This window comes from Aythya marila (assembly GCF_965140915.1).
Source record: "Aythya marila genome assembly, chromosome: 20".
Taxonomy (NCBI): domain Eukaryota; kingdom Metazoa; phylum Chordata; class Aves; order Anseriformes; family Anatidae; genus Aythya; species Aythya marila.
In genome coordinates this window covers 11,558,783-11,571,580 of record NC_139061.1, presented here as the reverse complement: position 1 = coordinate 11,571,580, position 12,798 = coordinate 11,558,783, and the positions used below count along the sequence as shown (strand labels likewise).

Here is a 12,798-nt window from a genome sequence, read left to right as displayed (position 1 = left end):
TGATGTGAAGGCATTGTGCAGTGCGGTGTGCATGTTGCTTTAGGAATATGAATGCTTATTCAATATTTAAAGAATGTGCTTTCCTCTTGTTGGATTTTAGGGATTCTACTTTTTTTTCAGTTGTCTGACTCTTAGTGATGTTTTACAACTACTTAGAGTGACATTCGTCAAGGTTGCCTACTATTATCTTTTCTGTTGTTAACGTTTTAGTGACAACCATTATTTAGTACAGCTTATGTGAAAAAGTAAAATGTTGGGTATTAATATTAAGTAGGGTTCAGGTAATAGAAGCTGAATAAAGCTTTCCAAATCATTTGCCACAGCCTCCTTTGTTCTGTGTGTTTTGTTTTTAATTCTTCCCCACTTGCCTTTGCGTGGATTTTCAGCATCAGAATCAAGCTGATTTTCTTCTGGCTGTGTTTGTCATGTAAATGGCAGAAAATTTTTGGCTTTCATTGTAAATCTGTTCAGTGCTGTAAATGTACCACTGTCGTGGTAGTTTGGCTGCTGGGGAAGACCTGGAGGGAGAGGCTGGGGGGAAGTGCCCCAAGCACGAACAGGGAGCTGTGTGGAGTGGGACTATTTACTTATTTTAAAGCACAAATGACACACACAGAGGAAACCCAGCTCCCTTTATACAAACTCCTTATTTTATTAAAACTACTGTTTTCAGGCAGGTTTTCAAGGAATCCTTTATTTCACATGAACAGAAGCATCTTGCAGTCCCTTAGGCTGTGCCGTTCATAAGCTTCCACGCTGGTGGCTGCTGAGCACCGGGTGCTCCCTGGCACAAAGGGGAGCAAGCGGCAGTAGCTGAGGTGAGCACCTTGCTGGCTGGCTCTGGAGAGAGGTGGTGCAGGCTTCAGCATCTGTCAAGACCACATTGGTGCTCCCTGGGGGGCCTGGTCCTCTCACCCTGCCTAGTAAGGGCTTGCTTTGGCTCCCACAGGGAGTCTGGAGCCCGTCCTGGCCAGCAAACCTGAAGAGGGAAGCCATGGACCATGCTGAGAAGAACAGAATTTATTGTCTTACGTGCTCAGTTGAAAATCATTTGTCAGTGTTGAGACTTTTTTTCTCCCATTACATATACCCATTTCCAACTCAGTAGCTGTGAAATCCCCAGCAGCCCTGGTGGTGGATGCCTGCTGCAGGAGCAGCATCACTTTGCTGCGGAGTTCTGGCTGTTCGCACACAGAGGGGCACACGCAGGCAGACACTGGTATCTTTGTCTTGGTCTATAACCAAATTTCTATGCTTTGTTTTGTCTTTTGGAGATCTTAGTGCCCTGAAGAACATCCAAGAGTAGAGAGAATTTGCATTACTCAGCAGATTCCACAAGTATCTTTGCTTTAGCTGCTATACAGGTCTTTTTTATGAAAAAAAGAATATATTTCTAAACATAGCTGAGTGCTACCACGCTATCATCTTGGCACATACTCTCTGGGTAGCCCTGTGAAGTTTCTTCCCCTCAGGGCTTCATCCACTGTCAGGATGTATCTGTTGATAAGATCTTTCATTTCCTGGGTGAATGGCTCAAAATTCTTCTGCTTAGCACCAGACCGCTTGAAGTTCCCATCCCTATTGTTCTCAACACAGAGCAGCCGGTCCTCTGTCACTGTCATGTTGAGGAACTCCACCATCTCCTTCAGCTTGGGTATGAGGCTCTGTTTCAAGTCCTCATAGTGGATGACAAGGAGGCGTTTTCCATACTTCAGCCAGTCCAGAACATGGGAGGCCCACCAGGAGGCATAGCTGTTCACGAAATCAGGCCACTCTAGTTGATGGGGAAAAACAGAGAAATAAGACAATGTTAGCCATACTTTCCCCAGTTTTTTAAATTTTACCTTGGTACAGGAGTAGAGGTGCTGGCCGTGGAATGATGTTGGTGGGTGGGTGTGTGCTGGAGAAGGCAATGTGGCCAGCTGCAGAGGTACAGCAGCTCTGCTTCCAGCTTTGGGTATGGAGGCGGATGCTGTTCTTTCCCTGTTCAAAGTAGTGATGGTGTGGATGTGGATGCCTAACCCTGCTGCCCCTCAGTCACCCAGACTGTGCAGGTTTGGGGCATTAACAGTGCTGGGAGAAACTCAGCTGTACGGGAAGCCCCTTGGGAGGGTCAGGACAAGGCCAGGCAGAGCTGCAACTTTGCATCTTTAATGTGTCTTGCCTTTAGGGCTTGAGCTCTACTCTGTGCATGCAAGCAGGCAGCTTTGTGCAGGGGCTGGAGTAGGGCAAAAAGAGAAGGGAGAAGTGACTGGAGGAAAGCAGTGAAGGGGCACTGAGCAGGTCCTGCTCAGACACTGGTTTGAGCAGTGCTTTGCCACGTAACTTCAATCAGATTCTTTTGCCTCTATAGTCTTCCTACCCTTTTACCTCTATTTCAAATGTTGTTTGAGAAAGAGACAGGGCAATTCTATATTTACATATATATGTATATAAAAATACACACACATGCAGCATCAGGACCCTGATCTTTGCTGGGGCCTGAGGTGGTCCTCACTCACTTCCAGATTTGTTGAATAATACAGCATTTTGATTGCTTCTGGGGAGATTAGAAAATAGGATTAATTGGGAAGACTCTTGTGTTCCTGGCACATGGGAGGGATTTATGGTCACTTGTCAGCATCACCAGGACAAAATTTCCTGAATTACTTTCCCAGCTATTGCCTTGGGTGACACCTTAATCTCTTCTGGGTGGTTGTGATAATTTTCTGAGGCTAAATATAGTCTGAGTTTTGGGCTGGACAAGGAGAAATTGTGGCTGAAATATTACAGTTTGTAGTTTGTAGCACAGGAAAGCCATTCCGTCAAGTCTTTATTTTCTCTTTTCTAAGGGCTATTTTGCCTGCTTTTTGATGAATCAGTCTTGAGTTGTGACTGATGAAAGGTGATATATGAACTTGGGAAATAAACATGCTGTGACAGAGGACACTTCCCTGCCATCCCCAGAGCCCTGTTCTATGTTGTTTGCCAAGCCATATCTGTTACGTCTAAAACATACGAAAGGAGAAATGCGTGCTGAATCCTTTCGGTGCTGCAGAGTCTGTATGCAGCAAGGAAATCACAGTCCTGCTATCCAGCTTGCTAGTCGGAGGCATGAAGTGCGGCAGTCACACTCTGAAGTCCTTTCATGTGTTCAAGGAATGCTGAATCTGAAGTCTCCTTACTGCTATTATCCTTATTTATCTGCATTTCACTAGCACCTGTGCAGTGCTGTAAAACTGCCTTCAGGAAAGTCATGCTCCATCAAATCCTCTAAATCTTAAATTAGATTTCTCTAGGTTATTACGTGCTGCAGGGGCAAACTTTCTTCATGGCACGTAGCCTGGTGAATGGGCTGCACACTGGGCTCATGTGCCTGGATGTGTTTTCTCTGCCACACAGTACTTTGGTAGCAATACTGCTGCTGCCTGCAGCTGCAGTGCATCTCTGCAGCAGAGGTGTGGCCCAACCATGTCCACTCCCAGAGTGCAGGCCTGAGACTTTTGGGCCTGTCCTGCGCTGTGATGGGACTCAAGTTCCACTGAGTGTTTGCAGTGCTCACTGAGGTTTCAGCATCCTGTCACGGTGTTACCCCTGTCACAGAATGCCACAGCAGCACTGGGTGCTCTGACACACTACCTTTGCTGTTCCAGTTGCGGTCCGTGGCATAGCCTAGGTGCCCAGCGAATTTCCTGTTGAACTCAGCCATGAGCGACTTGTACGGGTTCCTTATCAACAGGATGGCAGAGTCAAACATTTCAATCTCTGTCTTGCCGCTTTCATGAGTTTTCACACAGATGGTCCTTCTACTTCTCCAGTGGTCTTTTTCTCCTTTAAAACCTGTTTTACAAGACATGATATGTTTTGTTTGTTTTTGTTTTCATGTATTTATGCATTTTCATGTTCTTAAACCAATCCCTACAGAAGTGTAAAACTGTTGTGAAAACACCAGTCAATTAAGCCTTCCACCCAGTACCTGAGACCAGGGCTGGCCACCTGCATGGCTAATTAACCTGATTTGAGTTGGAGCCACTTTGCAAGCTCCTCCACAGCTGCTGTAAGCAGGACCCTGTCTCTGGCTGGCTGGAGCTCAGCTGCTTAGGTCACCTGAGCTGGGCTGTATGCTGGAAGCTAGGCTTTCCTCTGCTCAGGAGGAATTGGTAGGCACTCGTGACAAAAGGGTTGCTCTCTGTGAAGCTAGTTCTCGGTGCATGATAAACATCAAGGTTACCCTCCCTCCTCAGGGTACTGGCCTCCCAGAAGAATTAGTAACATTAAAACAAACAAACAAACAAAAAACACTCTTGTTTCATGTGCTACTAAAGTGTCTTAACCTCAGGGTTTGGTCAACTTCGTCTTTTGGACCATTCTTTTAAATGGGAGCTGCATGCTTGCAAGTACACAGCAACAGAACACGGGTCAGACTGCTGTTCATGCCAGTATCTGCCCACTGAGCACGTTGCTGGAGCAGTCCCTGCTGCTGCCTGCACCACATGGGACCACTTATTCTAGACACGTGTTTAAATTGGATCAGATGTGATGACAGTGACGCCCTTGTTGGCTCCAAGCAGAAGGATGCTGGAGCACGGAAGTAAAACCCTGTTCCTTGAAGCACTTTGTGTGTCCCATCCCCTGAAGCAGTACCTTTGTTGTAGAGTGCTCCATCGAAGTAATAGCTGCCCGTATAGTAGCCCGTAGCATGCTCTATCAAATGGCGAGCCCATGTGTTGCCAGCTCCAGGAAAGCTCGACAAAGCAACAAACACTTTGGATTTAGTGGTTAAGAATTTTCTGTCTGTGCAGCGGGTGTCTGCAAGTATAAAAGATATTTCATTGTTAGCATTGTGGCTTTTTAATAATTCCAGTGGCAGCCCTAGATTACAGGGTGTATTGCTTCTTTCTCCCTTTCAAATATAGGATATCAATTTGAGTCCAGTTGTGAGTCAGCTACTTCCCAAAATTAATTCATCCATAAGAGAAAATAAAACCTCAGAAAAGGTTTTTGCTGGTTTTGTGTTAGGCAGTGCATTTTTCTTAGAGCTACAGCAAACCATTTTACTTGCCAGCAAGTTCTGATGAAAGTCCCTTGATGCCTGTCTGTTAATTGAAGAGCCAGCCTGCCAGGCAAGCAGCAGTGAAACCCCAAATGTGCCATTATACCCGAAAACTGCAAATTTTGTAGCACAGAAGAAACCCCTCCTACTGAAAAGAGCTGGCACTCAACTAAGCATCCAGACTACTATTCTTCTCTAGAAAAGGGCCTGAGGCTGTTAAGATGCCTGTGCTGCACTGATCTCTGGTGGGGCTAGAACCCAGCTCCTACGTTAAGTAGTACACTAAGTGTAGCTCCTACACTTAGTTTTTGTAAATACTAACTCTATTGCTTAACATGCCATTAAAAGTAAGGGTAGAGTGTGAGAAGCAATCCCAGCTCTCTGTGTCTGTACAAAAAGAAGCCAGGAAATAGATCAGAAATCACTCCTTTTTCATTCTTCAAAGTAGCCTACAGATGGATCCATGGATCCAGTAAGTGCAGCATAGTCCAGAAAAGGTTGTCTTGTGCTACTCCTGATCTACTCAGATGTGGTAGATGCTAGCGATTTCATGAAAGTGAGTGTTCTTGCATGACCTTTTGACATGCTGTTATCTGCAGTATGCCTCTGAATTGAAAGATGAAGGGGGGAAAAACAAAAGAGGGTATGGGATGGGGAACTGCACCAACCTAGCACAGAATTTAATTTTAAATTTGTGAATAGTTTTGCTGAACTTGGTGTAAATCACCACATGGAAAAAGCTACAGGTTCTGCCTTGATAGTTTACAGGATTAGGGCCTTACTGTCTGCTTTATTTTCTGGCTTTGACACACGTGAAGATTAATATTTTGGAGGAAGGTGGGCAGAGAAGAATTAGAGTTTGCAGAGCTGTCTTGATGTCTCTGCTTAACAGGGGGCTGGGCGTACGCTCAATGAACAGGACTCAAACCAGACTACAGGGTCCTTGTCCCCAGGTGTCTCGGGGTTTGGCTCCCCAGGCTCTACCTTCTCTCTCCATCTGCGAAATCATTTTTCTGATGGGGAGGCTGTACTATTTAACAAGAGAATGATTGGAAATAATACCTGGAAAGATGCATGTTTACGAACATGACTGCAAGACGGGAATTTAGAGCAGGGATGCCATCTAAATTCCTGTTGTGATATTAGTCATACAGGGTAAGACTGCTGTAAACTGAATGGCTCCCACCTGCTGCAGGAGGGAGAGGCAGAAGGAGTGCGGGGGGCTCTTTCCCGCAGTAGGGGGTCCAGTCCTGGCATGGCAGGGCTGGAGCTGTACCTTGCACCGGCGTCTGGTAGACCAGGCAGTACTTCCCCCTGGCAGCAGAGCTGACGTTGAGCATCCCGCTGCAGAGCTGCCTGTCTGCGCCACCGTGCAGTGAGAAGCGCCCAGTGGGGTAGCCGCAGTAGCACTCCCGCCCTCGGATGACTGCCAAGGGAAATTCCTGTTAATGAGAGAAAATAGATCAGTGCATAAATGCCACAGCATCAGCAGCCTGTGGGGAATACTCCTGTTATGTAAAGGAAAAATAAATTTTCACGAGGCCACTGTCAAGATCAAAGCAGTCTTTGATATATCATTGTAAATCTCGCTTCTTATATACTACTGCCTTTAACATGGCAATTTCTTTAAAAATAGCTTTTAGACAGATCTTGTAAAGTTTGAAAAGTCACAATACTATCTTTTCATTATTCTTAAATATATCATTTGGTAATATTCCTGCAGTCTTTAGTATGTAACTCCATTTGAAACTGCAGTATGGGAAAAGGTGTTTACCCCCAAAATGAGCATTTTGACTTGTATCATGTTTTAAACTTCCATTTATAGTCCTCCAAACTGAGGAGTCATCTGGTAAAAGGTTGGACACATTCTGTTGACTTCACCAGAGTTTGTGCAGAAGAAACCTTAAAAAATTAAAAGGAAAAAGGAACTTAGACCCACTAACTGCTGCAATTATGTTTAAAATAAAAATAAAATAAAGCCATAAGGTACGCATTTTGCTGTGACACCTTCACAGTTTGAAAAACACTACTGTGTATAGAGGGGTTGGTGTAGGGTTTGAGTGCTACTGTGTACATGTTTTGGAAAAATTACTCAAACTGCCAAGTAACTTTTATTCCAAGTAACTACCAGTTTTAGAGGGAAATGTGTGCTAGTTGCTTGCTGAAGAAATTTGGAAGTGATTACATGCTCCACATGAAAAAATCATTCATTAGTTGGCAAAAATTTGCCCTAAAATTCAGCCTTCCTCCTCTTTACTAGGAAGACTGGGCTTTCGTTTTCTCAGAGTTTGGAAGCCTCCCAGACAGCTCGCTGGGTGACATGCTGCACATCAGCATGCGGGGAAGGGCCCGGCCTCAGTGACAGTGGCCGAGGGAAGGTCAGGTTATTCAAGCACAGAGCATTCAATTCCACCTATTCCCTACCAACGCTTTTTGTCTTTTAAAAGTCTTCTGGCCTCTGGAAGCACATGCCAGGACTGCTGAGCATCTTATCTCTCACTCTTCCCCACGCGTTCCTTCTCTGATAAGGAGTCAAATAAAACACATGTGCCATCTGTGCCCAAACAGCCAACATTTGCTTAGTGAATGAGATATGACATTGTCAAAAACTATTTACAGATTTGATCCAAGGGCGAGAGTTCTGTGTCTGCTTGCAAACAGATTTTTCCCTTTATTTTGAAGCAGTGTCTCTCCACTGGAGAAATTAATAAACATCCTGGCCCTCAAGCACAGCCTAGAATAACAGTGGGCCTTTTACCTCATGCCAAGTGGCACCTGCAAAGGATTTACTCTTCTGGAAGGTCGGAGATTTTTTTTACAAGACTTAAGCATGTGCATCTTTCTACTTCTGCATCTTTGTGCAATCATTTTTGTAAAGGCAAAAAAGCCTGGGATAATATAGTACTGTTTTGGAATCACTCTGAAATGCTGTTTGTGACTAAAGGTAGTTCAGGGAAGAGAGATTCGGGGCTAGTGTTTGGCCCTTGTAGAGGTCATGAGTGGCCAGGCTAATCCCCCACATGTGTGTGGCCTCTCTGCTGGTCAGGCAGTATTATGAGAGCAATCTCTTGCTGTTTTTCTATTTTGTGTTTCTTTGTGTGGGTCTTTCAATGTCTTTCCCAAGCTTTCCTGCAGCAGGGCTCTGGTTTTGGCCATAAACAGCAGCATTGACCTTTATCTGGACTCAGCTCCTGCTGTCTCCTGTAGCCTTACTACTGATGCTACGCCTCTTGCCTCCACTGTTTCTTCTTATCAGCACCTAACTTCAAAGTCTGGTAATCCTAGTGGTATATACCATATGAAGCATCTAGCAAAGAGGTATTTCTGGGATGGGGAATGAAAAACATGGGTGTCTCCTACTTGTATCACTCATTTAAATCAACCTTCAGGAAGAGGAATTGGAAAAGACCTCAAACAAATGAGTGTCCTAGCACCAGGCTGGCAGAGGGTGAAGGGCTGTCCTTACCAGCACAGATTAACCAAGAGAGAAGGATGTATTTGCCTCTGTCACGTATTTGTGACCTAATAGAGCTGGCTGCGATACAAGTGATGGGGGATGTTTCTTGTATCTCCTGCTGCTTGAGTGTGCTATCCTGCACAGCTGGAAGTGCTGATGCGATCTCACACCTGATGCCACCTCTGACACTTCTTTGTGGATACTTTGCTAACTGTGAGTGTTTAAGCACCCTGATGTAAATTTAGCATAGGCAGTACAACCCTAATGTGCAAACACAGGCACTGGCAAAACTTATTACCGATGCTCTGGAAGAGTTCAGTCCATCTCCCTCCTGTTTCTGTGGTGTTAGGTGGCCTTTCAGACTCAAGGAAAGTCTGAAAATTGTCTTGAAAGGAGAAATCATGCTGTTAGCGCATTTCAGGAATCCTTTCTCTAGCGACATAAAATGTCATTGCTTAGGGTAAGAACTACATTTTGGTCACTAATTTACACTTAGGACACAGTGCCTTTTTCCATTGAAGTGTCAAATCCTTGCATATTTGCCAACTGCAAACAGCAATCAACAACAACAACAAAAAAAAAGTTGCTTCTTTCACCTCTCTTTCCCTACTCCTTCAGTTCTACTAGCTTTAATATGATAGCAATTTTTAAATCAAAAGAAGATTATCTTACTTTCAGCAATTTGAATTGTTTTATTTCATCAAGTATTTTAAACTGACGTACCTGTATGTTTGTAAAGTGACTGGAAAATTTCAGACAATAAAGTTGCTTTATTTACAACACTAAGGTTTCAGCAGCATGATTGGACCCTGAAAAGCAGAGCCTTTCTTGGTTCAGTAATGGACATTTACATTTATTTACATAAAAATTAACCACACAGGTGCCTGCTCTCTGAGCTTCAGCATGTGCTTGGGGAAAGGGGAGAAGCTGGGAGCTGGCCTGATGAGTAGCAGGTCTCAGATCATAAGGCATGATGGAAGAGGTGCTATGGTATTTGAGGGGATCATACCTGGACCCACAGCATCAGTGCAAAGTACTGTGTTCAGCAACTCATTATTCATACTCTGCATCTAACTGAAGCAGCACACTGAATGATTGTAAAACAGTGTATTCAGCCTTGTCTTCCTGTCCGCATTTAATCAGCAGCTACAAGCCATCAACTGCACTCAGCCCCACGTTGTGGTTACTGCTTTAACCAACCACACTCCTAAGTGCAGGACTAGTCCTTCTCAGGTCCAATGCACAAATCCTCAATGCGTCACTTCAGTTAAACACATGCAATGCGAGGGAAATCTGTGGGTGCCTGAAGGGGCATTTTTCTGGATGGAGCTTTAGAGCATGCACTGACAGGCTAGGGTGTCCATCCTGCAAGCTGTAGCACAGTGAGAGTTGATGTCAGGTAACATCTAAAAGAACGTTGAATGTTAGTTAAATTTCCTTACAGCACTTACACTGTCATTCTCCAAGAGCAACACAGATACTATGATGATTCAGATACTGATTGTTTTTATTAGATTGTTTTCAAATTAAGAGTTATGAATAGGTTAAAAATACACAACTGGATTCACTCTGATTACTTTGCTAAATTCAACTCCTTTCCAACTTCCTTTGCTAACTTTTCTGTCTGATAGTTATTTTTATTTCTCTCAATCTACAGAAAAGAATAAGAGAATGGGGGCTAATTGTAGATGAAAATTTCTCTCCTAAGTAAAAATGATGGGTTTGGTTTACTTTAAAAAACGGCGTGTTCACTTTACAATGAGCCTAGAAGTCATTCATCAAGTTTTCATTGACCTGGATATTATAAGAGCAAGGAATAAAACACCAGAGAGCAAATCACCGCTTGGGTAAAAATGCTGACTTGTTTTATGTTGTAATCCATTAGGGCCAGGGGACAATAGATGAATGCACTGCTATACCCAGTGTGACCCTGATCTGAAATACTCCTCTCCCAGTGCTGGAATAAAGTCACTGGGGCTGTAGTTATCTGTGCCATTTGAGGTTCTGGCCTACTTATCCATTTTATTGCCTTTATTAAGATAAATAAATAAATCCAAATGAGGGTATGGAAATATTCTATAATGGGATTTTAATCAAAATCCCAAGAGTCTTTTTTTTATGAGTAAAAAACAGATGTATCTACATCTGGAAACCAAAATATCATGTCTGTTTTTGAAATTAGAATTTTTGTGTGTTCTTGGAAAACAAAACAAATGAAAAACCAGAAGAAACACTTTGGAGGTGGTCATGTTTGCAAATTTGCTGCCATGGTTTTTGGATGCATTGAAATGGTGGGGTTTTCTCTTCCAGACTTAGTGTACTTTAAGGTTTTTTTTGATTATATATAACTATATACAGCAGCTGGGAGTTAAAAGGAATGATTACTTAAAAATATAAATTCAAGTGGAGATGGCTTATTTATTATGTATGTTGGCTTATAAAATAATATATATGAAAATTATTACTTCTGGCCAAGGGACCTGGCAAAGAAACACATTCATGGCTCTGTTACAGGGCAATAATAGGTTGCAATTAAGACATGTCATCATTCTGTTAATTAAGAAAGAAATAGATAATTAAGGCTATTTAGCAGGTATCATCTAAAGTTGTTTCCTTGAATTCATATCTCATACATTTCCAAAGGATGGAGCTGCCATTTCTGAGGCTCACAAATTGATGTGGTATGTCTGTTTGCTTTTCTTCTGAGTCCCAAATAGGAAAAGACTTATTTATGTATTTAAATTTAGGCATCAGACTAGTCCTATTAAAAAGCCCACTAGGTTTTCAGGTTGTATAGGATTTGGTGGGATTATTCTTTACAGCATAATAGTTTAGACTAAAAAGACAGAAATGACAGTGCTTTCCTAATTCCGTAGAAGGTCTATAACAGTTGGGAAGTTGTCCAACTTATTTTGAAAGGAAAGGAACCAAAGTTGGGATGAATGTTTCCACCGCCATAATAGGACTTGCTTTGGTAGCATTTAAAGCTGATACTGGTTTTTCATGTTCCTTCACCAAAGGTGTAATTCTGTGGGTTTTTTTTGTTTTTTTTTTTGTTTTGTTTTTTTGTTTTTTTTTTTGTGTGTGTGTGTTTGTTTGGTTTTTGTAGTGTTTTGCTTGGAGATGAATAGTCTCCTGCTGCTCTCCTGGTCCTGTTCAATTGCTAGGCTAATGAGGAACATTTGGTATTGGTCTTTTACCTACACTTCTCAGCAGGAATTTCAGATGCTTCCATTTTTGGGCCAGAAAACTTTGAAGGAACATAAACTTCGGAAAGTCCACTTCTTCAGAAAAGCCATCTCCCAAAACCACAATATTATGACTATGCTTAAAAATTACTAACTTTGTGTATAAGCACATCTAAAAAAAAATCATCCTGAGTTTTTGTACACTTTCCCAGGTACAGAAGCAGTAATTGCACCATCAATAAATATTAATAAAATGTTACCTGTGGGTAAACTTCAATACAGAAAGATTCAATGTTTTTTCCCCTACGGTTAAGAAATACATCAGTTGCAGATCTTGGAAACAATTGCTCACAAAGTCCTGCTTTACTAAATGTTTATGTGGATGGAGGGTGTGTGTGTGTATGCATGTTTGTGAGGCACTGCGTGTAGGATATAAAGGTGATTAACTGCAGCTCACTGCGCAGAATTAGTTCCATAATGCATTCTCAAAACACTGTACTGATGAGCTGGTATAGACAATGGGTTGACTAGGAAAAGCTTTCCCATCATGGTATAAAAGCAACTAAAATTATGTAGTAACTAAGAAGAATTTTTGTTCTTGCCATAATAGTTTTAATAAATTTTGTGATGCCAGAAGACAAAATAATTGAATGCTCGGCTTAGTTCTAAGGCTGCACGTGGCTGCAGGCTAAATCTGACCACTGAGAAAACACTACTCTACAGATACAAACAGGCCCAATGGGAGTTAGGGGTGAGGGGGGGAACCCAACCACAGCAACAGCCACAGAGCAGATATAGTCATGGGCCAAACATTTTTTCCCACAGGGATACCCAAGCTCACCAAACTTCTGTTTTCATGTCCATGGTATAACACTGATAAATGGGAGCACAAAGGTGATGATGTAACCCCAGGGCATGCACAAAGGCAGATGCTAGCATGTCCATTCACACCTTCTGTCCAAAAGCCAGTAAGCACACAACTGAACTCCTTAGTTGCTTTCTGGTGGTCTTCTGTCTTGGAATGAAGAAGTTCTACAATGACTCCATTTGAAGTTAAAATAAATTAGATTTAAATTCTTTGTGTTACAGTGAAAGTGGCAAAAATTCTTTTTGTGAGGAAA

The 12,798-nt window shown here is 42.7% G+C and overlaps 1 protein-coding gene across 1 annotated transcript in view; it reads right to left on the bottom strand.

The window, feature by feature from the left end:
* Nucleotides 1–638: 638 nt before the first annotated feature.
* Nucleotides 639–12,798, bottom strand: part of WSCD1 (WSC domain containing 1) — a 30,291-nt gene continuing 18,131 nt past the window's right edge. Inside the window, exons 6-9 of the mRNA XM_082776205.1 lie at nucleotides 6,309–6,474; nucleotides 4,624–4,788; nucleotides 3,619–3,819; nucleotides 639–1,774 (exon numbers count right to left, since the gene is read on the bottom strand). Of these exons, the coding sequence (XP_082632331.1) occupies nucleotides 1,422–1,774; nucleotides 3,619–3,819; nucleotides 4,624–4,788; nucleotides 6,309–6,474 (885 nt within the window). The 3' untranslated portion in view covers nucleotides 639–1,421. The remainder of the gene's footprint in view (nucleotides 1,775–3,618; nucleotides 3,820–4,623; nucleotides 4,789–6,308; nucleotides 6,475–12,798) is intronic.